Source organism: Cynocephalus volans, chromosome 1 (assembly GCF_027409185.1).
Source record: "Cynocephalus volans isolate mCynVol1 chromosome 1, mCynVol1.pri, whole genome shotgun sequence".
Taxonomy (NCBI): Eukaryota; Metazoa; Chordata; class Mammalia; order Dermoptera; family Cynocephalidae; genus Cynocephalus; species Cynocephalus volans.
In genome coordinates this window covers 55,533,804-55,559,130 of record NC_084460.1, presented here as the reverse complement: position 1 = coordinate 55,559,130, position 25,327 = coordinate 55,533,804, and the positions used below count along the sequence as shown (strand labels likewise).

General features: G+C 51.5%; 1 protein-coding gene across 1 annotated transcript in view; it reads right to left on the bottom strand.

Annotated features, from left to right (window-relative positions):
• CDH4 (cadherin 4) overlaps nucleotides 1-25,327 on the bottom strand; it is a 646,328-nt gene that overhangs the window by 161,394 nt on the left and 459,607 nt on the right. Inside the window, 1 exon segment of the mRNA XM_063107192.1 lies at nucleotides 5,540-5,696. Coding sequence (XP_062963262.1) covers nucleotides 5,540-5,696 — 157 coding nt within the window.

Below are 25,327 nucleotides of genomic sequence, written 5' to 3'. Positions count from 1 at the left end.
ACCTGAAGAGAACATTCCACTTCAATCGGGTAAGCTCATCTGAGTTGGTAGGTGCCGGGAGCTGGTTTTCACTGCCTTTGCAAGCTGCCTGTCGCTGTGCTCTTGTGATCTCCCTGCTCTAGAAATGGTTTTTTGCTTGTCTTCCCCGCGTGGCTGCCTGCAGGCTAGGCGACTACACAGCCGCCCCTTCCAGAATCCCACCTTCAGAGCTCTTTTCCCAAGGCTTGCTCCCCGTCAGGGCCTGCAGCCTAGTTCGCATGACTCTAGTCTTGTAAAATATCAACTTCCAGAATGAAAGGACCTGTCTCCCAGGAGAACGACCTTCCTCCTCTTTGTCTCCAGCTGGTTCCTACAGTTGCCCTGGACAATCTCTCAAGTTAGCGCATTCTGAATTTTTATTAGACTCAGCCAAGAAACAGATCCTCTCTTTGAAAGTTTGATTTTATCCTTACTTCTGAATGTTGACAGCAGTCAACTCGAATGTGCGCACTAGAAGAGGCTTTTCAAAGCCCTCCACCAGTGTACCCGTATAGGGGACATCACACTCAGTTAAGTGACCAAATTCAGAATTATAAGCAGAAAGCTGATTGCTGGGTGGCTCTCCACGTGACAACAGGACTCTATGTCCTCTCTCCCTCGGAGTCCCTGATGCTTGCGTGGGGCTCGGCACCTCACAGATGGCCCAAACTGTCCAGTCCAGAGTGGGAATTCTGGACCAGGGAAGGCATCCTGCTGACCTTTACATGCTGCCGCCACCATTCTCCAGTTCCCCGGGAGCAGAAGGAAGAGCCCTTTGCAACTTCCTGGAGCATCGGCTTAATGACCGAATGGTTTCAGAGAAGTGAGGACAGCCGGGACTCCCGAGTGGCACCACTGGTATGCCGCTGCACCTCCTGGCTCAGCGCTCAGTTGTGCAACGGTCCCGTGCCAGCGTGTGGCCACCAGCAGCACTTCCACTTTGCCTCGGACGCTCACAGCTCCACCAGGCTTGGGCTCACAGCCACTTCAGCCCCTTCCAGTGCTTTCCTCTCCATCTGTGGCTTACCTATTTGTCCCTGCACAGTGGAGCTAGTGCTTATGAAGAGACACGGTATTCCTTCCAGGAGACAGTCTGTCATGCATGGAGGTTCTTTGGGAAGAACATTCTGCCTCCTTCTTACCCACCCATTTTCCCACATAGTGTAACTTATCAGAATGCAGCATGTGATGTGTGCAGAGCTGCAGCTGACCCGCCGCACCTGCGCCCCACGCTTTGCTCCCACTCCCAACACACCACAGTCCTGCGCTGACCTGGGTTTCTTTCAGGAACAGCCCCTAGAACACCGACAGTAAATCACGTCCTGTAGATGGACACAGGGCAGAAAAGCACGCCCCAAACTGTGTCTGTGCTGGATAAGAATCTAATGGGGGGGCAGCAAGCAAGAGTATGGATATGTGTGTGTGTGTGTGTGTGTGTGTGTGTATGTGTGTGTGAAGTGGGGTGGTGTGTGCGTGTGTGCACATACAAGTGTATGCACATGTGAAGTAGGATGGTGTGTGCATGTGTGCACGTACACATTTGTGCATATGTATGTGTATACAGGAAGTGAGGTGGTGTGTGCTTGTGTGCACATGTATGTGCGTGTATGAACTGGGGTGGTGTGTGCATGTACATGTGTACATGTGTGTGTGTGTGTGTATGAAGTGTGGTATGTGCGTGTGTGCATGGGTATATGTGTGTATGAAGTAAGGTGGTGTGTGCATGTGTTCATGTATGTGTATGTGCATATGGATACATGTATGAAGTGGGGTGGTGTGTGCATGCACATGCTGAGTTCTTACATAATGACTTGGAGTCCATTTGGCAAAGACAAATCTTTTACAGAAGCCACCATGTAGATTCCATTTTCCATTTGTGAAAGATCCATCTCCCCCCAAGAACCCTGCTCTGCTTGGATGCCTGTCTTCAAATGGAAGCAGAGGGAGAAGCCCAACATGAGCTGCTATGTCGTCACTCTGAAAGCCAGGACAAGCAGTGCAGAGATGCTTGCCAGCGCCCATGTCCTATGCTATTTTGGTGTGTGAGCTGATGCATGCCCCACACAATGCTTACCACTGAGATCGCTTCAACCACACACTCACGCACTCATTCATTCCTTCAGCAAGGATTGGTTCTACTGTGTGCTAGGGGCTTTTTACAACACCAGGGGTAGAGGTCAGGTCTGTGCCTTCAGGAAGCCTCCCCTTAGATACTAAGTAAGCAGAGGAGTAGATAACGAGCATAAAGTCAGATAACAGTACATGGTATGGAGAGAATAAAGGAGGGTGGAGGGCTAAAGAAAGACCAGGCTCTGGGAAGGGCTGAAAAATTAGATTTGAATTGCTCACCCAGAGCTACCCAGTGGCTCAGGGCTCCTTCGGGTAATGGGTCATTAGAGAGGAAAGGACACAGGCTGATCTCATCTCTAGAAACCTGCCACGGCAGAGAGCAGCCATTTACCAAATTTATATCCCTCTCCTGCTGGGCACGGAGTTGGTCTATAGTTCCCGGCATCCCTTGCAATTAGATTTGGCCACGTGACTGGGCTTGGCCAGTGGCATGCAGGTGGAACTGAGCAGCCACTTCTGAGCCTAGCCAATCCCGAGACCCTTGCCCTGCACCACTGAATGGCTGTAGCTCAGAGTCCCTTCTCCCCACAACCAACCAACCTTCACAAGGAGCAAGCTTCTGTTGTGTTAGGTTTCTGAAATGTCAGGAATACTCCTAATAGCAGCTAGCCAACCCTAACATGCACCTACATCCTGTTTCAGAGTGGACATTCCAGCATGGAGGCAGCCCTCCCCAAAGGGCTGCTGGACAGTTAGGTATACTCTGAGGACAAATTTGCTCCAAACCACAGCAGTGCCACAGACTCTAAGGCAGAAGCAACTGCCGCCTCAGTGAGTCTAAAAGATGCTAGTGATAGTTTCCCAGAACCATAGAATTTGCAGCTCTTCTCATTCTGACACCTACAGCACATTTCCTTCCCCCACATTTCGAGTATAGAAATGTCAGTGGCAAAGAGAGTCTTCAGGAGCCTGTGTCTGTAGGGGCGTGAGAGTCCTGCTGCCTGCTGCTCTCTTTGCCACATTTTCTAAGCTTTGTCTTCACTGGGGAGGGGCCAATCCCCTGCTTTGTAGCTGTTCAGATTGGAAAACCAGGTCCCCTATTCAGAGGTGTAGCAAGCCCAGCTCTCACTGTGATGTCTTGAGAAGAAATGTTCAACAGCACAACTTTGCCTCTTGGGGGAACAAGCCCCTGAGGGTGTGAGAGAAGCTGGCCCTTTCCCTAACTCTGTCCCCAGCCCTGACTTCCTCAGCCACTGAAAGCACGGGAGGTCGGCCAGGCAGAGAGCACAGAAGTGTCTTCTCCATTGTCCCGCAGAAGACAAACACGGCAGGATCAATGAGCCCCACAGATCAGGAGGCCTGGGAATCCTTGGATAAAGCTCTGTCCACAATGACCTCCTTTTTTTGGGTATCTTTTGCATGCCTTTCTACAGATGGGAGCAGAAGAAGAAAGTCCCACGGGCCTGTCCTAGATCATTAGCCTGAGAAACTCTGAAAACCAGGATGAGGGAGTATTCCAGGAGTGCTGAGATACCAATCAATTGCACACACCCTCGCTGGCATGTGAGCAGACACTGAGCAAATAATGCGCCTACTGTGTGCCTGCAAGGAAGACTTGGGGCAGACCTTCCTGGAGTTTGGGAACTGAGTTGGATCAACAGCTGTCAAATTACACCCATGGGCCAAATCCAGCCCACTGACTGTTTTGGTAAATAAAGTTTTATTGGAACACAGCCACGCCCATTAGTTTACATATTGCCTATGGCTGCTTTCACAACACAACAGCCACAGGGTTCACAAAGACTAAGATGTTTACTATCTGGCTGTTCACAGAAAAGGTTTGCCAACCCGCAAGCAAGATCAATGAGTTTCTGCAAGAGGCAATTTTTGGGTAGTATGAGCACAAAGCATTAAATAAAGCTGAATAGCTCCATGAAAACCTCACTCCCTTTCGGGTTTGCTTTCAGTCCTGGTGACATTCAAAGACCATGTGTCTGTTGGATCCCAGGGTATCTCAAACACACTCTGATCCTCACACATCAGCTCCCCTGCAACAGATCAACGGCTGCCCCAGGCTCTGGTGTGGACTCTCACAGTTGTTTCTTTTGCCTTATGCTGTCTTCACAGCCCACTTCGATTGCAGCAAACAAAACCAGTGTTCCCATCACAGTCTGATACAAAGTCTTAAAAATGAATCCCTTAGAGAAAAATTTTAAGTAAATAGCCACATGAGTGATAGCCAGGGAGAGTGGGTTCCATGGAGGTGCGGAGCTGGTGAGCACTGTGGTGGGGCACAGAACTGTCGTCAGCGCCACCGGGGCACTGTGGGGGAGGGGCAGAAGATGTGGGTCCCAGGAATCTACCCCCAGGATGGGGTTTCTATCCTTGTTAGCTCCCTCAAGTCCTGAGCCACACGTCACAGTGAAATCTGCAGCCCAGCCAGGCAACCCCAGGGGCGTGCTGGCTCAGGAAAGCCCAACACCCCACCTGGGGATGCTGAGACGGTAGGGTCAGCTCTGTGCAGAGAAGCCAGGATGACCCTCTGCAGCTGAGTCACCTCGGGGTGTGTGTGTGTGTCCTCGCACACTGCATTCACTAAGCCAGGGGCTCTGGTCTGAACAACACACCGTCCCTGCTCCTTGCTGGCTAGGTCAGTGAGCTCCTCATGGCTGGCGCTGTGGACGTGAAGACTCAGATGGGCCCGCATGGCTGCTGCTTCCCTCTGTTCCTCTCTGCATCCTAGACACACAACCCGGCTTCCCACCTCGATGGGAACGAGAACAAAACAGAGGCTCATCAGCACGAAGGGTGAAAACGACCCCTTAATAATACTCCAGGGACCCTCATTTCCAAAGAGTGGGGGAGTCTTTTCCACAATGGATGGGAATTATTTAATGGAATCCTCACTATCATTCTATCAAATTATTGCTCAGATTGGGTTGCAATTTTCTTCAAAGGGAAGAACAAAATGCTAGTTGATGTCCTCGATTACAGAAATACAAATTTGTAAAATAGATTCTTTCTGCAGGAAAAGCAACCTGTGGTGGCTGTTGGGAGCACAGTGACACTGAAGAACCAGTGGATTGCACCCTTCCGGCTTTTCAGCGTGATGGTCACCATCGCAGACATGCCATCATTCCACCCTTCAAAACGTCAACAACCAGACCAAAGAAAGGTGTCAGAGGTCAAAGGCCACGATCCGCATCCCCACCCCCACCTGCTTCCATGTACCAGAGCAGTCGTTTGAAAGTAACTGAGAAAAATCACCCATTTCCTTGGAGGACGCAACACTGGTGCAGAATTTTTCTCTGCTCTGTATACCACTTATCTCATTACTGAAAAGGCAAAATCTTGACCTTGGACACCAAATGCAGAACCTGCCCCTTGTTTTGCAATAGGCTGGGGCTGGAGCTGAGACCTTGCCTATTGCACAGGAGGGGCCTCGACTCACCCTCACAAGCTGCTGTGGGAAGGGTCCACGGGAATTCTCTGGCACGTTGATGGGTGGGATGACCCAGTCCCGCTTCTGCCGCCTCAACCCGCTGGAGCGCTGATGCTGGGGCCACGGCAGCAGCGTGTCATTCTGTGGAGAGAAGGGTCAAAGAAGTCTGGTTAAGTTTGCACTAAGGACAAAGGCATGTGTCAAGAGATTCTGTACTACCCAAGATTGACAGAGAAAGACTGAACAATGTTGAGGAAAGGGGGTAAGTGTTAGGAAAAAAAATCGAGTGAGAGACCCCCATATGATGAGATGGACAACAAATTAAATGAGAGAAAAAGAAACTGCAAAGAAGGAAGAAAATATAGTTGACTATTTAACCAATAGTGTAGGTAAGGGCTTTTTACGCCCAAAACAACAGAAGAAATCAAAAAGGAAAAGACTAGCACATTTTTAATTTAAAACTCCTGTTTATGAAAACATGCCCAAAAAGCAATTGGAAACTTTGGAAAACATGATTTACAACAAATCTGACAAAGGGTTAATAGTCATATATAAAGATCTCTTACAAATCAATAAGAAAAAAATTGAATCTTTTTTCATAATAAGGAAAGGACAGCAATAGATAATTCACAGTCAAATAAATATAAATGATTAATGCACTTGCAAAAAATGCTCACATCTTCCAGTAATCAAATAATGCAAATTAAAGTAATATTTCCTTTTCACGTATCAATTGACAAAACTAAACAAGATTCTTCCTCAACACCAAGGAGTGTGTTGTGAGTTAGCAGAGGGAGATGGTTGAGGGTGTGGGATTAGTTAGACAGACCTGGCACCTTTATTTACATGCATCCAACGATTCACATGACATGGAGCAAAGTCTCTTAAATCCCAGTTTCTTCTTTTATGAAATGGGGATGGTAACAATAGCACTGAATTCAGAGGGTTGCTATGGGAATAAAATTAGATGACACTGAAAAAATGTCCAGCCCACTCCTGGCGGTGAGCAGTGGGATACAGTGCTGGTGTGCTGACGCCGAGGTGGCTCCCGGCAGTGGGGCACCGTGGTCAGAACAGCCCTCCATCACCAGCTCGCCAGTGACTAGCGAGAGCCTCATAAATGAGCCTCTCCTTCGACCTAACAACTCCACAGCTGGAAATCTGCCCCAGGGAAACTGTGTGGACAAAAATCTTTGTATAAAGATGTTCACTGCAGATGTTTTGATAATGGTAAAAATACCATAAAAATTGGATGTCTGATAGTAAATAGTAGTTAAATGCATTACCCTACGTTTATATCTCTAGATATTATTATCATGAAAAGTTACTCTTTTAAGACTCTGACACGAAGAAATGCCCATAAAATATGAGCAAGAGAAACAGCACTGAGGTAAATACATGACACAAGCTCTGATTATTTTTAAAGGATGGAGGAAGAGTTGGAAGGAAATGCACCAGTGTGTAAATGCTGGTTTTCTCTGGTGACCAGCGAGTTCTGTGTTATTTTATTTCTCCTTGTTCCTTTTACCTTCCTGTATTTTCTAAGTGTTATATTGCACATGGCTTCTTATGGTTGAAGGAGCCAGCGAAATTTCATGTAGATACATGACATCTGTACATATGTCATGTCTTGTTTATTCAAGATGCTCCATATGGTGCCCTCGGCATAGTCTTCATGGTCCATGTTCACTTCACTCTAATCTCAGAGATGACATTACATGAGCATTCACACAGCAGAAATGGAACTTGGACCAGGACAGCCCAAGGCAGGAAGACAAGGCTGGTCAGGGGGCATCTGACCTCAGTCATGGTGGGTCCCCACCCTCCACTGAGCTCCAGACATAGGTGAGAACACCAGGGGGTCTCATCCTTGCCCTCTAGAGACAGAACACCTTCCCAGTCCCTTTTGGAAAAATGGCTCCGTAGAAATAAGTTAAACACACATAGACACAACTGCCTACTTGACGCAAAAATAAATAAATACAATGTGTGTATCTGCCCCCAAATGCCCAAACATAAATCTACATCAGTGCAAAAATCCATCTGGACAAGCTACACTCCAGCGAGGGATCCCCTCTGGGACTTCCTTCCAGCAGGGTCCAGCTGTCTCATGCTGAGCTCCTGCGTTCAAGCATTTGTAGCAATTAAAAACCCAAAGGCTTCCACAGGTCACTCCCAGCCTCTGTCAGCAAGGAGCAGTGTTAGGTGTAAACCAGCCCAGGTGGCCCTGATTTCTATGGAAATATGACATTACACCATCTTCAGCTCAAGTCAGACCGGTACTTCGGCCAGCCCCCCCGACTGATGACCAGGAATGGGTCTTCTCTGGGTCCTTGGAGACCTTCGAGGAACTGCTTTTAGGAAAGTGCTGGCCACACCTTCTCCCCTGCAACCCGGAGCACAGACAACTGGTTTCCAGATGAGTAGCCGATGCCTTGTAGATATTGAGTGTCAGGTCCTGAGTGACCACACAGGCCCTTCCTCTTAAGTCCCACCCATCCTCTAAGACCAGGCCCCAGACAAACAGCACCCTTGGGGAGTCTGGTCTGACTTTCTCCCCTCCTCACCTTGGAGACCTGACAGTTTGGGCTAATGAAGTCTATGCTTTGATGAGAAAGACCAAATTAATCCCCCTGCTTGAAGTGCCTTGAAATAACACCAAAATTGTAAACAGAAACAGCAACAGCTGTGACCCTGCAGTGGACACTCAGGTTCCAGACTCCAAGACAAATGCCGTTCCTGACTCCAAGACAAACGTAGTCTCCCTGAATCCTCCCTATCACCAACTCAGGGGGAAGCAACTTCATTCCCCCTTTGCTAGGGAGGATATGAGGACCTCCTGAGGGTCACACAGCTTATTAGGCACAGGGAGAATTTGAATGCTAGGAGTCTGACCCCAAGGCCAGAGGACCCAGATGAGCGCTACCCTTCACTTCTGGGTCTCTCTGCCAGGGAAATCTCATCCCCTTTGCCAGTCCCCATGTTAGGTGTGCCATGTGCAGAAATCGATATTCCTAAGGAAGACGTGGGAACCGATGGCAAAGGGGGTCTGAGTGAGGTTTCTCTGCACCCAGGATGTCTTCAATATGCTGATAACTGGGGAGATAGACCTCTGAATTCCCAGGCTGCTCCCAGGACCAGCAGAGTCAGCACCCTGAGGAAGTCGTTAGAAATGCAAATTCTTGGATCCCACCTGGACCTCCTGACTCTGGGGTGGCACTGGCAATCTGTGTTGAAGGAGCCCGCCAGGCTACAGACAAGCTGCAGGCAGAGAACATTGCTGTACAAATGTACAAGTACCTCACCGCAGGGTCACTCAGACCACGGGTCGTTAGGCTCACCTGTCCCTAGGATCTGCCTCAGAGAAGGGAGGGGGTTAGTTTTTGTTCCTGAGCATGTCTGCATGAGGGCAGTCAGCCAGACTTAGCAAACATCTCTTTCAGGACAGGACAGCGGGGAGCCGTGGCCACAGCAAGCACGACCTCTGGGGTAGGGGTGTGTGGGGGGGTTTTGGCCCTCCGTGTCTCCCTGCTGTGGTGAGGCAGATGCCAGCTGGTCTGTCTCACCTGGTGATGCTTCCCCACCACCAGAAGATCACCGGGGCCCTCTGGATTTCAGACTCAGAATTTTGAAGCGTTTTCATACAGCCTTTTTATTTTAAAATCTTTAAAAAAAATCTTTTTGCTTTATCTTCATTTGCTTAGGATAAGCTTGCCTGGCATTAATTTCTCGTAGTGTTGTTTAAATAAATTGCACATATTTGCTGCTATTTTAAAGCTGTGAGACAAATGTAATAACAAAATCTGGTGAAAATCAATGCCAGACCTGTGCAGGCTTCTGCCTGGAAGATGCACCGCTGCTCTCGAGAAAATCTGTCAGCGACAATTACCAGTTACCCTGGTAGAACAAGCATGTTCTTTTGAACATGCAATAGTCTTGGGCCCATGCAGAATATGGCATACGAACACTGACACATAATTACACTAATTATAAATAATGCTTCCAGTTACTCTTAGAAATGTTTCCTGATAGATGACATCTGCTGATTTCCCCTGGTGCATTTCTTTAATCTGTACTTCTAAGTGCATGATGACTGGGCATTGCGTGATGATTTGAATGCAATCTCCACTGTTAATAAAAATTATATAGTACACATACACACATGTATGTAGGTACCATGCAGATATGTATGTATATACATACATGCATGTATGCACATGTAGAGATGTATCAGGGTTCTTCAAAATGTTTGTGGAAAAATGAAATTAAAAGATAATACAAGTCTTTCCATTAACTTTTTGAAGACCCCTTGTATGTGTGCACACGTGCATTGGTGAGTGTATGTGTTTATGTGTTATACACGTGTGCACATGTATACATGTGAATATGTGTGTGTATGTCTCTGTGTGTGTGTATTTATGAGGCGTCTTTGAAAAGTGAAAAGATTCAGACTATCTTTTAATTCCGTTTTTCCATGAACTTTTCAAAGTACCAAAAAGTATCATGATTTTCTCAAAACCCACAGCCTGCCAGCACCATACGCCAGCCAAACCCGCTCCCTGGTCGTTACAGTCAGAGCTCCTGTAACTAGTGGGGTTGGGGAGGGTCCTGGTTGCCGAGCTTGTCTTGAGTCCAACCAAGTTCGACCTGCAGATGAGCTGGACCAGGAGTTCTGAGGGAGTCACCTGCCGCACTCCACCTCCATTTGACAACTGGGAGGATATGGTTAAGGGGGTAGCTCCTGGGGTGCTGATGGCTCGCAGGATCCTTCCACAAGAATGCTCCATGGAGTCTGCCCCCTCAGCTTGACCGCCTATGTGGGCTCTGCTCCCACATCGATCTAGTGTTTTTGGGCAAAGGCAGTGGCCTGCCATCCACGCAGAGGCCGTCCACGCCCGGGGTGTGCCTGTCCCTCACCCCACACGTGGTTTGCCGCTGGACTCTTCCTCCACATGCCTCTGGTTCAGATGACCTTTCCTGCCTCCCACCAGCCACCCACTGGGCTCCCTGATCCACTCCTGTGCCCCCAGCCACCGTCCACACAGCAGCTGGAGCAAGCTCCCCAAAGTGCCACCTCTGACCTCAAGTCTGGGAGTGGCTCAGCTCACCCCCCAGATGTGAGGCCCTGGTCACCTGCACCATGTCAGAGGGAAGCCCCTGCTCTGGGGACACCCTGACCTTGCACTGCCCTGGGGGCCACGGGTGTTTTCTTACCCCACACCCGAGGGAGTCAGCACAGCCTGGCAGGGGTCAGTAGCATCCTGTCAGCCTCTCTGTGTGGAGCAAAATCCAGGGGACAGACTTAACCCCTCGAGTGCCACAGGCGTGTACTGAGGATGGATGGCGAGTGGGAGATGACAACACGAGGGGACCTCAGAGGCGCTCAGGTATTGGGGGTCATGGGCGAGCCGTGGGCTCTCATTCTGTCCTCCAGACAGCCTGCAGGGGACACGGGGCTCAGGAGGTGAAGGCCTGCTTGGTTTTGAAAGGTGAGGACTGGGTCCTGCGCCGTCCGACCTCGGCATGTCATCTTGACGACCTGTTCCGCCGCCTCTCCTGCGGCAGCAGGGACAATGGGCACAGAACCAGCGATGGGCAGCAGGTTCAAACTGGCACTGGGTGGCATGTAACTCATTCCATGGGGCGGGGGGTGCAGAAATGCTCATGGAGGTGTTACACCTGGGCAGGGCACTGCAGGGCAAATAGGAATTCGCCAGGAGGGAAAGGCCGGGAAGGGGGCAGAGGACGGGCACAGAGCTGGAAGCAGGACAGCATGGATGGCCCTGTGAGGGTTAATACTAGGTTTCAACTTGATTAGATTAAGGAATATGAGAAACCTGGTAAAGCTATCCTTTTAGGTGTGTCCTGAGGGAGTTGCTAGCAGAGATTAGCATGAGAATCTGAGTGGACTGGATGGGAAAGACCCACCCTCAGTGTGGGGTAGGAACCATCCACTCTTCTGGGGATGGAGAGAACAAAAGATGGAGAAAAAAGATGAAGATGTCTCAATCCGCTGGAGCTGGGATACACTCTTCTCTCCTGTCTGTGAACATCAGAACTCGAGACGATTCAGCTTTGGGGTTCTAGGACTTCCTGCCCTGGTTTTGATGCCTTCGGACTGGGACTGAGCCACGCTGCCGGCATCCGGTTTGCAGACGGCCTATTGTGGGACTCCTCTTCACAACTATGTGAGCTAATTCCCCTAATAAATCCCCGCTCATACACTATATATAACACATCCTATTGATTCTGTCTTTCAGGAGAACCCTGACTAATACACCCCCAAATCAGGCAGATGCCTCATTAAACTGAAGGGATATTTGGGGCCTGGAAGGAAAGTGGGGCGGGGGCGGTGTCCCAGGCTTTGGAGGTGAGCAGGTGGGGCTGAGCATGGGTCTGCTCTAAATGGCCCACACTGGTCAGTCTCCATCTCACCCCCTACCTCGGTCCCTCCTCTGCAAAATGGGATGATCAGGGGGCTCCTATCCAGGGGTGTGGGGCGGACAAGGTGGTGTCCGGGGAGCATTGGGCAGACATTGGGAACCCTGTTTCCAGAAGAAACTGGAAGAGGGATGGAGCTGGGGGGCAGGGCCAGAGGGGGTCCTGTAAGCTGGGCATGATTCATAGGGGTGCAGACGGGGGGAGAGTGCGGGTTTCATCTTGGAGTCCTGGGGGAGGAGTGGCTGGGATGAACCTTGAGGGCTTAGAAGCAGTAGGGCCTGGGGGGCAGATGTGCCGAGGGTGTCCTCTAACCCTTATATCCCAGGAAGGGAAACCGAGGCACAGCAAGGTGATGGAATTTGTCCAAATTGCTTGGCAGTAGCAAGAGGAGGGCCAGCCTGAACCATTTTTCCTTCTTCCTAGCATGGAGCCCTAGGGTAGTGGTGGTGGGCAGGGGTTGAGAGACTGCTCAGGTGAGGGAAGGAATGAGCACGGGAGGCTTCCTGACCCAGCCCGGGGTCCTCCCAGAGCAGGGAGGTGGGCACCGGCCCCTTCCTGGGTGACCGAGGCAGATGGCAGAGAAGCAGGAGCTGATTCCAGAGCTGTGGGGTGGGTCCAGAGTCCCGCCAATCAAGAGCTCGGCATCCCACCCAGCAGGTGACTGCCCAGGGGAGGGCAGGTGACCCCAGCAGGGGACTTTCCTGGAGCTGCTGGCAGGGCTGGGCTCTCCTCCCCTGGACCAGGGTCTGAGGTGGGCAGGGTGGAAGCCCTGCCATTTCCCTTGCCATCACGGGCTCCTGGGGACAGCGGTTCCTTGGCCAGGCACTTCCAGCTGCAGGTCCCAGCCCCTGCGGCCTCTCCCACCCTCCACCCCTTCCGCCCTTCCTTGCCCACTGGCCCTGCCTCGCTGTTCCCTGAACCAGGTGGGGGCCACTCCTGTCCTCAGGTTCTGTTCACAGGTGGCCTCCTGGGGGGGGGGCTGGACACCCCACAGAAGACACCAGGCCCCCCCTGCATCTCTACCTTCTGCTCTGGCTCCAGTGTCTCCCACAGCAGTGCTGCCACCTGAACCACACAGCCCAGCATGCATCTATGAGCCCGACCTGTAGCTTTGTAGGGTGGGACTCACCCATGTCCTTTTCCTGCTGGACCCCACGGGCCTCACCTGCATAAACTGCTGTTTCATGGGGGTATGAGTGAGGGTGGGGTGAGTAGAGCCCAGCGGCTCACAGACTCCAGCAGAAGAGTCATCCAAGCCTGGGGTAGTTTTCCCCTGGATGTCCATAAGTAATCCCACATGCCTTTCTTCTCTTGCTTAGGTGGGTCTTCGTGGGGTTTGCCACCGTTGGGCCCTGTGGAGCCCTGACCAGCCAGGAGGAGGTGGCAGGTGGGCTCAGGCAGGGGCGCCTCATGAAGCTCAGGACCATGCAGGTGCCCAGGTCCCAAGGATGCGCCCGCTCAGCACTTGTTTCTCAGGGCCGAACACGGATGGGGCATTTCCTAGAAAGGGCATGTGAGGTGTGGGGGCTGGCAGCCTCCAGGGCGGTGTGCCTCCAAGGTGCAGATGACTCCAACGCCAGACTCTGGTTTGTAAAGCCCTAAATCTGTCTGCTTCTTAATCAGCTTTTATTTACAAAGTGTTTCTCATTTCAGATTGCCTCTCCCTGCTGAGTCTTAATCAATCGTGCTTAGTATTGGATACATTCTGCTGATCCTGCTTTACGACGGTGATTTACAGAGGAGGCGGCAAGTTTCCCCAGGCTTGCGTCCTGGGGCCGGCCATGGGATCTGGGTGAGTCTTTCAATCTCACTGGGCCTCAGTTTCGATGTTAAAGGGAGGGGCTGGCAGAGCTCTGTGCTTTGTGGCTTCCTAGACACCTGGGGTATGGGCGGTAGCTGAGGGAGGTGATACCAGAAGCCAAAGCCTGGGGTACCTCTGGGAGTGCGAGCTTCACTTTACAATGTGTGTGTGGGGGGTTAAGTGATATTGCCATTGAGCAGTACAGATATCTCGCGGAGTCGCATGCCTCATATCTCACGGAGTCACATGGCTGGTATATCACGGAGTCACATGCCTAAATGGATGTAGGCTCTTTACAGATAAAATGACATCCTGGGCTTGAGTGAGCTGCCTGGCCTGGCCCCACTCTGTCCCTGCCATGTGGGGGAGTCTGGGGAGTCCAGGATAGGTCGTCTTGCCATCTTTTCAGATCGACTGATCTCTGGTCCTGGCGCTTCTCTCTCGGCAGGTTTTCTGTAGCCATCTCAAATGCAGGCATCCTCTTTATTTCCACGGGTGAAGTGGCAAACCCATCTCACTTAGGAACACATAAGCTGTTATCTCAGGGGAAGAAGTGAGAGGTAAATGTACTTAAGAGGACGAAGGAGGCACAGAAACAACGATGGCCTTCGGTTCTCACTGGAAGGCCGAGGCCCCAGGTTCACGGGCAAGCTGCCTGTTAGAAACAATAAATGACCATCACCCCCATGCCTGCAGCCCTACCAGCTGTGGCCTGTGTCCTCCCAGGGCCGGTGCTGCCTGCAACCCCTCCTGTGCATGCCGTCCTGTGTTCTTAAGCTCCGGGCAGCGCTGCTCCCAACCCGCCTGGCTCTGCTTGTGATGGAGGATTGTTCCCTGTGTGTGCAGATGGGAGTAATTGGCTGTGGCTTCTCAGTGAGGTCCCCAGGGACTGCTCAACATTAGCAAGATGCGGGGTCATTTCCCTTCAGTCATGGTTCACAAGTGAGAGAAGAATAATGTAAAACAGACCTGAGGCAGGTTCTGAATTATCGCCATTTTTTTTTTTTTTGAAAAGGAAAAAGAAAAATAAGGAAAAAAGTGTCAGGGGAAGAATGTAATCAGACGCACCCTTCCCCCATCTACATGCAAAAAATTGTAATTTATCATCATTTCCTATTTTTCAACCTGCTCATCTGTTAGGAGCCCAGAATTAGGAAGAGCCAAGTAGGAGCCTTGGCTCTTACGTCCATGGGCTGCCTCGTAAACATCCGGAGGTGAAGCCACGTGGAGAGTGTGGGTGGTCAAGTTGCCTTCAGTACAGGATCTCCCTGAGCACCTTCCGTGGGCACCATCTTGGTCCGCAGAGGGATGTTCATCAGTAGTTTCCAAATTTCGTTGTGATAGAAATGTGGATGGTGGGTCCCACTCCAGACCTCCTGGACCTGATGTGAGAGGCTCTCTGCAGGTGGGGCCCAGGCCCTGTGTGGTACATACTCCCCGGGCCATAGATATCGGGGGGAGATGACAGCCAGAAGCACAGGGTGCTGGAGAAGGCCTCTTGAATGGACGGGCTAAGGTGGGAACAACCTGATCAAAATCCACAGCCACGGAGGGGATGGAGTGGGGAGCCGGGGACTGGCTACATGAGCACAGGTCGATGGGCAGGGCTGGGGGCGGGGGGTGCCAGCTGATTCTCCTGCAAAGTTCACTGAGGAAAAGTGAGCACCCCATTTTCCCAGAAGTCATTACCCTCAAGAGGCTATACGAAAATTCCCAGATGCCAGATCTGTACAGTGTTTCTCAGGAAAGCTGACCAGCCCGATCTGTGCAGATGGGGTTACAGGTGACAATCATCACATCCCGCACACCTGATGCCCCCCAGTCATCGGGTCCTGGGCTAACCCTGCTGGACACATCCTTAAAACCTGAAATTCCCCCCAATTTTGAGAAAACAGCACGGGCATGAGTCCATAAAAGCAACCAATGGGAACTTTTTCAAGTTGGTTCCCAGTGGAACATGCCGATGGGTGTTGTGACCATGGGTGTCTACAGGCCTCTTATGGTCAAAGTTCTCCATCCATGCCAGCTCTGTGCTCCCACCTAGAAAGATGTCATCAAGGGCTTTCATTGCCCAAGAAAGTGACTCTTTGGGAAGGTCCCTCCTGCAATCTGTTTTCTCTGATGGCAGCACAGACCATGCACCTGTAATAAATACGGAGAGACCAGGCTTCTGCAGAAGTGGAGCTTGTGGTTCTATTTACTCAATCCAGTGTAAAGGAGGGGCAGACAAAGAGGGAATTGTGTTTTTCCTCTTCCCTGACAGCACCTGCTCTCCTGTCTTCCAGGCTGGGCAGAGCGCACCCGGAGCAATTCCACCCAGCAGAGAAGGGAAAATATTCCTGACAGCCCCCAGCGGGGGGGTGCTGTCTTCTTCATCCATGCACTCTCATAAGCCATGTGACAGGAGAACAGAGTCCTCCTCTTCTGTGAAGACAAAAGTAGAGGTGGCAAATGTCTCCAGAAGTAGAAATCTGGGTGAACCGTGGGTATCTAAGATGGTTTTTGGTGTGAACGAAAAAGTTGGTGATCACAAGAGAATTGAGTGCAGAGGGCAGAACTCCTATTACGCGCTGGGGAATCTTGCTGAGGCATATTGAGGGTCAGATGCATCTAACTTGAGAATTTTATTTTCTTCTAACACACCTTATGGCTGTAGAATGGTGATGGACCTAAAACAGATTTTGGAGAAGCCACTGGGGGTGCTTGTGAAACACTCTCGCCTCGTCATGGGGAAGTCTGTTATCTGTGAAGTGGGCTGCTGAAGAGATGCACAGCAGGTGGGCTCCTACCCACAGGGCAAGTCCACTCTGCAGAGCCGTGTGGACAAGTCCACTCTGGGCAAGTCCACTCCACAGAGCCATGCCACGTTCGAAAGACCTCGCTGCTGGACTGGCCTCAAAGCTGAAGCGCATGCTCTTCCCATGCCTGACCCCTTAACAAGGCCTTTCTAAGCAGGATTATCTGCATGGCTGAGTGATGGGGCACCACAGGAATGTACACCTGCACCTGAGCTTCAGATGGGTGGGAAGTGCTTTACCTGGGAATGCAGAGACAGGGTGGGAGGTTCTGGGAGCTCTGAAGCCCCATTGAAATCCTAGAGCCCGGCCGCAGGCACCTTCTGCTCATTATCCACGAGTACAACTGGCTGTTGCCTTCACTGAGCTTAGCAGCCACCAGCCACCAGCACCTCTGTTCTCTCAGCCCTCCTGCCTTTCACGACCGCCAGCCTCTGGCTCCCTGGGCACCTGAGGCTTCTCACACAGCAGAGTGATGCAGACGCACTTACATCGTCTCAGAATGCATTTCTGGCTCCTACTCTGCTGATCTTGGATGGCCCTAATGTTTGGGTAATAATGCTACGTCTTAGGGTCTAGTGTTTCAAGGTCGTTGATTGCACAGGGGTCTGTAGTAGACTGAATGTCCCCCCCCCCCCCCCCCGGCTCACTGGAGCTTGAATTGTGTCCTCAAGTTTTGTGTAGTAGGAACTTGTCCCTCACTGTGACTGTTAAGAGGGTGGGAAATCGTATTATGGTAATTGAAAGGTGGGGCCTTGAAGAGGTGATTAGATTATAGGACCATGCCTAGCGAATGGATTAATAATGGCTGTCAGGGGTGTGGTTCTGGGGGTTTTAAAAGGAGAGTGAATGAGGAGGTTGGTCTCTCGCTCTCTGCTCCACCATCTTTGCAATGTGATATTCTACCGTCACTGTTGCCACCACCAAGATCCTCACCAGATGTGCTCCCTGGACTTTGGACTTCCTAGCCTCTAAAACTATAAGTAATAAATTTTGTTTTCTTACAAATTACTCAGTTCCAGATATTTTGTTATAAGCAACAGCAATGGACTAATACAGGGTCTGTAGTCATATTTGGGAAGTGACAGCCATTTCTGCACAAGGGAAGATATTTATCCCCCAAATATCAGTGTTATTTTTGGCTCTTCTTGTTTTCATGGTTTCCTTAAAAAATCTTTGGGTTAAACATGCTTCAGTAAGGGAAATAACATGAGCCCCGTACTCCTCCAAATGTCAAACCTGTTTTTACTGAGGATAATTACATTTCTTTAAAAAGGTGGTGGGGGGCAGGAAAATCTGCACAGATAGTTCATTCCTTTTCCTCTTACTTCCTTTTCGGCACACCTTTGAAGAAGGGTACATTCTGCTTGCCTCCAAACATGTATATTTAAAATGTTTACCTAGGGTACTGTCTGCAGCCTTCTGGCTGGTTTCCATGGTAGCTAAGGACAGAGAAAATGAAATGGTATTTAACAAACACAAAACAAAACAACAGAAAGATGTCTACATTCTTTAAGAGACTGAGCATGCGGGCTGTTCTAAATAAGCATCTGCATGAGTTTGGTTCTGAAAAGGCACTTGGTGGATGTTGTCGTCCGTCCGTGACGCTGTGGAGACATGTGTGTGCCCGCCTCGCTCCACAAGTGCGACACACTTGTTATTCCTGATCTCCGATAAGAAGAGAAGGCCATTTTGAAAATTCCCATAGAAATAACACAAAAGAAGGCTTCTTAATGAAATAGGGTGATCATTTCTTCATTGTGTCTATTTGGAAGGAAAGTCAGCACAAACGCTTCTGTGCATGTGTGCCAGGACCCAATCAGAGCCCCCCCGTCCCATCTCAGGGTGCTCACTCCATGACAACATAGGCAGGTGAGAGCTAGCACCATCCTCATTTTTGCCTGGGGAGGTCGAGGCACTGAGACATCCGATGACCTGCCCAGGGCCAGGCAACTGCAACTGGGGGGCCGGGGCTGGAACTCAGGCTGTGCCTCCCACAGTTGGGGCTCTGGGCCCCTTGCTGCTCCTCCTCTCAGAAGAGTGAACCTCAACACAGGATGGGAAAGCACCCGACATGCCATGGTCTGGCACCCACCTGTGAGCAAAGCTGGTGCTCTGGGCTAGGGAATCTGAAGACATGGGCAGTCCTGGGGGAATGGTTTAGACAGGGCTCTTCAAGCAACTTTAATAATTGCCATCATCTCGTGGAAAGGATTTAATATTCCTAAGCTACATTCCTCTCGATAAGTACCTCAAAACCACCCCACCAGCCTCTTTAGCCTTGTCTCCCACCAAAACCAAAGACACAAAAAGACAAGGAGTTGTAGGTAAAAAGGGAGCATGTGACTCAGTGGTCACCCCTGTAAGGGTGATTGATGATAAACATTCCCATCCAGCCAGAAAAGTGGGGGAAGGAGACTCCAGAATGTTCTGGAACAGAGAGATCTGGACTAGCCACCGAGAGAGAGACAGAGAGAGAGAGAGAGAGAGAGACGACCACGGTCACCTGCTCAGGTTGCTTAGCCATCCCTACCCCCAGCACTACAAGGACCCCCAATCCTAGAGATGGTTCCGCCCCTGGATCTAGAACAGGTTTTTCAACTGTGGCACTACGGACACTTGGGCAGGGTCCTTCCCCGCGGTGGGCTGTCCTGCACACTGCAGGGTGCTGAGCAGCGTCCCTGTCCCCCACCTGCTTGAAGCCAAGAGCCCCCCTACCAGCAAGACACCCAAAATACCTCTAGACATTGCCAAATGCCCTGGTTGAGAACAACTTGTTCTGGAGAATCGAGAAAATTATGTTTAGTTAGAAACACCTTAAGTAAAATTACCCTGTACTTCATGGAAAAAATTCATTCATAGTAAAAAATAATTAAATTAAATTAGCAAGTTAAGGGAAAATGTATTACTCTTTTCTGGAGTTGTTGGCAGTAGAGCTGAAAGGAATCGTTCACGTTGGTGCCATTAGTGAGAGAAGTGGTCCGCTTGTTGGAGTTTATGATTCTGGAAGGCTTTGGCCAGGACACAGGTAAAGGCTTGACCGAGAGGCCTAAAGCACAGACTTTCAGCTAAATTTCCTCCGAATAGTCCCCAGGGAAGCGCAGCTTCCTAAATCTGTAGCTGCTGCCCACTGCGGGGTCCAAGTGCCTGTAATAGTCCATTTCTGTTGTTTATAACAAAATAGCTGAAACTGGATGATTTATAAAGAAAACAACATTTATTGCTTACAGTTTCTGAGTCTGGGAAATCCAAAGTTCAACTGGTGGTGTCAGTAGTGACCCAGGCATCTCACATTTCAAGATGGTGGAAGCAGACAGAGCAGAGAGAAAGAGAGATAGGCTCTGCTCTTCCTTTAGAGCCCTCAGAACCGCATCCCCTGACCACCATTTTTAATCCATTCACTACTGCACAGTCCTACAATCCAATCTCCTCTTCAAGGCTCCACCTTTCAATTACCATAATAGGATTTCCCACCCTCTTAACAGTCACAGTGGGTGCTAAGTTTCTAATACATAAAACTTGGGGACAAATTCAAACTTGCGGGGACATAACTCAATCCACTACAGTGCCCAAGATATGGCCCTGCCACGTCAGATGCCCCATTCTGTGGGTTTTGGGCTCACAGACACCCTGTCCTTGTTGGGAAGCTTTTGCTGCAATAAAAGAGTCTATGACATTCTGTCATTGTTTTCACAAAATCCTTCTCCAGAAAATGGGGAAGTTTATTTTTAACCAATTATCAAATGAAGCCATGACCCAGGAGAGAAACACAGTCGTGTGTGGGTCTGAGAAGTCTGGCTGAGTTTTCCCTTGACACCTACAGGAGGGCGGGTGGTGCCCCACTTCCTCCTGGCGGCTCTCCACAGGCCCCCAATGTGCACACACACACACACACTCATGTGTGCAGCACGTATGCACACACGCACACACACACACTTACCCCAGCCCCAATCAAGAGCTAAAGGGCCCCAGTGGAACTTGATCATGCTGAAGCCCGAAATGCTGGCAGGTGGGTGAGCGCCACGTGCTGGCGTACGTCCGCATGCCCTCACTGCTTACAGCCCACGCTCGGCCTTTGAGGAGAGGCTGGCAGGTGGCCATGGCTCACTCTGCCCATCAGGAGGCTGAGGCTTGGGATGACTCACCAGACAGCCCTGGAGCTGGGGGATGGCGCTGGGCTCAGGGACTGTTACTGTACACGGGACACGTGTCCAGTTGTGTCCTCACTTCACAAATGGATCTGGGACACTGCGGGCTAGGCAAGGGGCAGGGTCAGACTTAGGCCGAGGGCTGACTCTCTCTCAGTGCTGCTCTGCCCCTAAATCCTTCTGGGAACCCCTCGAGCTCTATTTCAACTGGACAAATGGCCAGTGAGCAAACCACACAAATGCCCCGTCTGTCCATGGACCACTCTACGGGCAGGGCCTGGGGCCCATAGCAGAGCTCACACTACCCAGATGGTATGTTGTTAACACTGTGATTACTGTAGGTTTTATATAGTATGTTCCATATAAAATCTGCAGCAATCATATTTTGTAATATAATACGTTATATGATAATTACATTTTATCATATAATACATTACATCACATATATGAGGGATTCTGTGGGGTTGTCACACCCCACAAAGAGGGGCAGGGATGTGGAGTGACAGCGGGTAGGGGCAGGGTCGGGAGGGTTTCTCTCTGTACGAATGTGGGCTCTATCACAGCGTTTCGGTTGCTGTGGAGGGTGCATGTGTATGTGTGTGTGGGGGGCTTTGGTCTGGATCCTGCAGAAGTGGCGGGACCCCTCCTCTTACAGGGGAGGCCCTGAAAACAGGTGGGCAAAGCAGGTAGCTTTGGTGGGTTGGGGGTGGTTTCGTGCCTCTGATGGCTCCTCTTTTTTAGGAAAACAAGATGCTGAGTGTAGGAGCCCTTGTGAAGGATCCAGGAGGCCAGAGAAGGTAGATTTTGGGCTGTGGAACCTTCCAGAGCAGTGTGTCAGACCTGCAGGCACAACAGGGAACAGATAGCACTTGGAGCGCTTCCAGTGAGGGGGGTGGTTCCGATGGGGCCAGAGAGGTGGGGGAGGCTGGGCCACTCAGGGCCACCCCAACCCTGCTTAGTGCCGATCCCCGCCTCTTCCACCCCAAACTGGGCAGGAAACCAGGCTGGGGATGGCCCCCAGTGGTGGTGCTTGCAAAAGGCGGGTCCAATCCTCCCTCCCTCCTCTGTTCCCACCCCTCCCTGGCATCCCTCCACATCCTTATGACCATTAGAAGCCCCTGCCAAGGCCTGCCTGGCGTGTGACCTGGCCCTGCCACCTCTCCCCAGCCCACGTCTGTGCTGGCTGTGCCCTCGGCCCCACAGGGGGCTCACCTCAGGGTCTTTGCATGGGCTATCCCCTCCCTCCGAATGCTCCCCCCATGGGATTTGTCTCATTTCTTCTCATGTGTAAGGTCTCAGCTCAGAGGTCAACCTCCTTGATCCCCTGGATAAAGCAGTGGCCACTACCCTGTGCCCACCCCCTGCCTCTGGGGCTGGGTACCCCTTGCCCTGATTCCCAAATGCTTTTGCACACACTGACACCATCCACGTGCTGGCTGCAGTAAGTGCTCATGCCGTGTCTGAATTTCCTCACTTGTGTCCCCATGTCTTGGAGCCCACGCACAGCAGTGCCTGCAGGGATGTGCAAATGACCAGCGGTCACTCACCGAGTGAACAGAGGAAGCTGCTTCTAGATCTTTCCTACCCACTGGACTCCAAAGTTCTCAGAGGCATGCCTGCCACTCATTTCCACATCTGTGGTAGTACTCCTTGGCAAAAAGACAAAACAGGATCTGTGTGGTTGTCCCTCTCTCTGTGGCTCATATTCCCGGAAGCTTCCCTGCCTGCAGTGGTCCACCCTGTGCCCTCCACACTGCTGTGAGAATCTGTAGCCAGCCCCTACGAGGTCCCTTCAAATCTTAGGACAGTGCCCTGTGCAGCGTCTGTGCTGAGGCCCTTCCTCCCCCACTGGGACAGGCCTGGGGAATTTGACCAACCAGTCTCTCTACTCTGGAGGGCTTTTCAGCTGGCCTGGGGGCTCTGGGTGAGCTGCAGATACTCCTGGTCACCTCTGAATCTATAAAGTGGAGGGCTAACCGAGGCATTGCTCAAGGCCACCTGTGGCCTGAAAGCATCATCTGAGCTTGAACTTCTCGACTGTTAACTTATGCCTGGCCTGGTGCCCAGGCAGCCCCTGGAAAGATGTATGCAGCTGGACTGCAGGCCCAAGGGCTGACCTCAGAAACTGCAAAGATGCACCTTCAAATAAACACTGACTAGAATAAACACTCGTGCCCGTCATGCTGACAAAGTTAAATGCTGCAATTTATTTGGGAGCTGTGGACATCCACTGAGATGGAATACAGACGACCCATCACCCCTGCACTTGTGGGACCTGGGGATGCCGACGGGGCTGTGGTTGCGACCTGACCTCAGCTGCAGAAAGAATGGTCTTCTCTCCCAGAGTCTGTCTGGTGACTCCTGCAGGTACTGGATGTGGGGGAACATGCAGGCACAAACATCAACATGTGCTTTGCCTGCCCAGGCAGTCGGGTCTGCACCTGGAGCAAGCCTCCCTGGTGGCAATAGTCTGGGCTCGTGAGAATGTGGAGGTCATCGATGCTCGTTCAATAGCCAGCAGTCATCAAAGGAAACCAGGGACGGTGGACAGGCTGCTCACGCTCATCAACAGCACCGCTGCTGTTTCTTCTTTCTAGAATTGCTGTTTCCAGTTGCGTGGGGGGCATCTTTTAGAGAAGAATGAAGGACACATTGCTATTTTCTGGGATGTAAACTTCAGACCTGGGTTTCCACCATGCAGACTTCTGGTTTTCCAAGGCGGATGCACCTTGTGCAGAACACCTCACACGGAAGGCCCCAGGTGACTGTCCCCTCCCTGTGCTGGAGCCCCATGGCCCCTTCAGACAAAACTATGAACCCTCAGGTGTCCAGGTGCAGGCACCGGCACACTGGCCTCTGGAACTCAAGGAGGGTGAGAGGCTGAGGGATACACACCATTCTGCACACTGTCACTTGAAGACCAGCCTTCCTTCATGAGGTCTCACTCTCAGGGTGAACAGCAGGAATCAGTCCTTAACCAGGCATCACCATCCCATTGACTTTATAGCCAACCTGGGAGACACGGGAGGCTACCAGTAATGTGCCCCTGCCCACTAATGGGATGGGGGAGCATGGACTACCAGGATGGGGGGTGACAGATCACAGGCATGGGGGTTGATGAACCACAGGGATGAAGGGGATGGACTATGGGGATGGGGGATGGACCACGGGGATGGAGGGATGGACCATGGGGAGGGGGTGTGGTGTTAGTGTGTGTGTGAATGCACACATAGGTATTCTATGAATTAGCATGTATGTGGTATGTGCAGTGTATTGTTTATATCTGGTGTATGTGGTGTGGCATACATGCGGGGGTGTGGTATGTGGGTAGCACGCACTGTGTGTGTGGTGTGTATGGGGCAGTCTGGTGTGTATGGGGCAGCCTGTGGTGTGTGTGGTGTGTATGGGGTGATGTGGTGTGTATGGGGCAGTGTGTGGTGTGTATGGGGCAGCATGTGGTGTGTACAGGGTAGCGTGTGGTGTGTAACGTGGTGTGCCCTGTGTGTGTCTGTGGTGTGGACAGGTGACATGTGCAAACTTGATGTGTGCTGCAGGCCTTTCAGGGTTCCTTGTGCTTCCAATCCCCAGGGACATCCCTGCCAGGTGGAGCCCACAGCAGGTGGAGGGGCGGCAGGAGGCAGTGGGAGGGACAGGAAGGTGGAGGGGGCCTGGGGCCACCTGAGCAGCACAGGTGACTCTGGGGCTGCCGTAGGTGCGGTTTCCAGGAAGGGCTCAGTCAAGACCCATGGGGCCCAGAGAACCTTCCAGAGCTGGCCTCACTCACCCACAACGTGAGTGAGCTGGGCTGGGGGTGGCCTCTGCAGTCCACAATGGCCAAGAGCAGGAGGCTTGGCCCCAGGCGCCTGGGCCGCCCTCCCCTCTTTGTGCCTCCACATCCACATCCCCCTCACAGGGTGGTCATCTCATTCGGTTCAACCATTCTACTCAGTGCCCATAGGTCCCACGTCCCCTGCTCCCTGGACCCCGGAGTGCCTCCTGCTTTTCTGAGGAGCCCCGTCCTGGACCTAAAGACAGACCCTGACCCTCATCCTCTGGCCCAGAGGACTGCCGCGCTGGCTCCTGCTGCACGAAATCCCTCGCCCAGCGCCACTCCTGCCCCTGCATGGGTGAGTGGGGTGCTGACACACAAGTCCCACCCGGGGCCTGGGCCAAGCGTCAGCCTTCCTCAAGGCGCTTCCCTCCCTCCATTGGAAATGGGCTCAGAAAGTCCCACTCTGGGTAGAAGGCAGGGGAACCTGAGCCTGATAGGGACACTTGCCTGACACCAGGTGGGTGCTTCCCCAAGCCAGGCCCAGAACTGGAATCCAGGGCATGGTCTCATCTCCTCTTCTCAGCAATCCTGCAAGGGGTGGTTATCAACTTCCAGGTGAGAAGGCAGAAAAGGCTGAGAGAGGGTCAGCGATTTGCCTGAGGCCACACAGCCAGGCAGAGGTGTGGCTGCAGATTGACGGGCCAACTTGCTTAAGTCCAAATCTCTGTCCCACTCCCAGCTCCACTGCATTGGGGACTTCTAGGAATGCTGAGGTAGAGGAACTGTAATGTCAAACCCTGATTGTTCTGAACAGAACTGGCACATGCACCTGCTTCCACC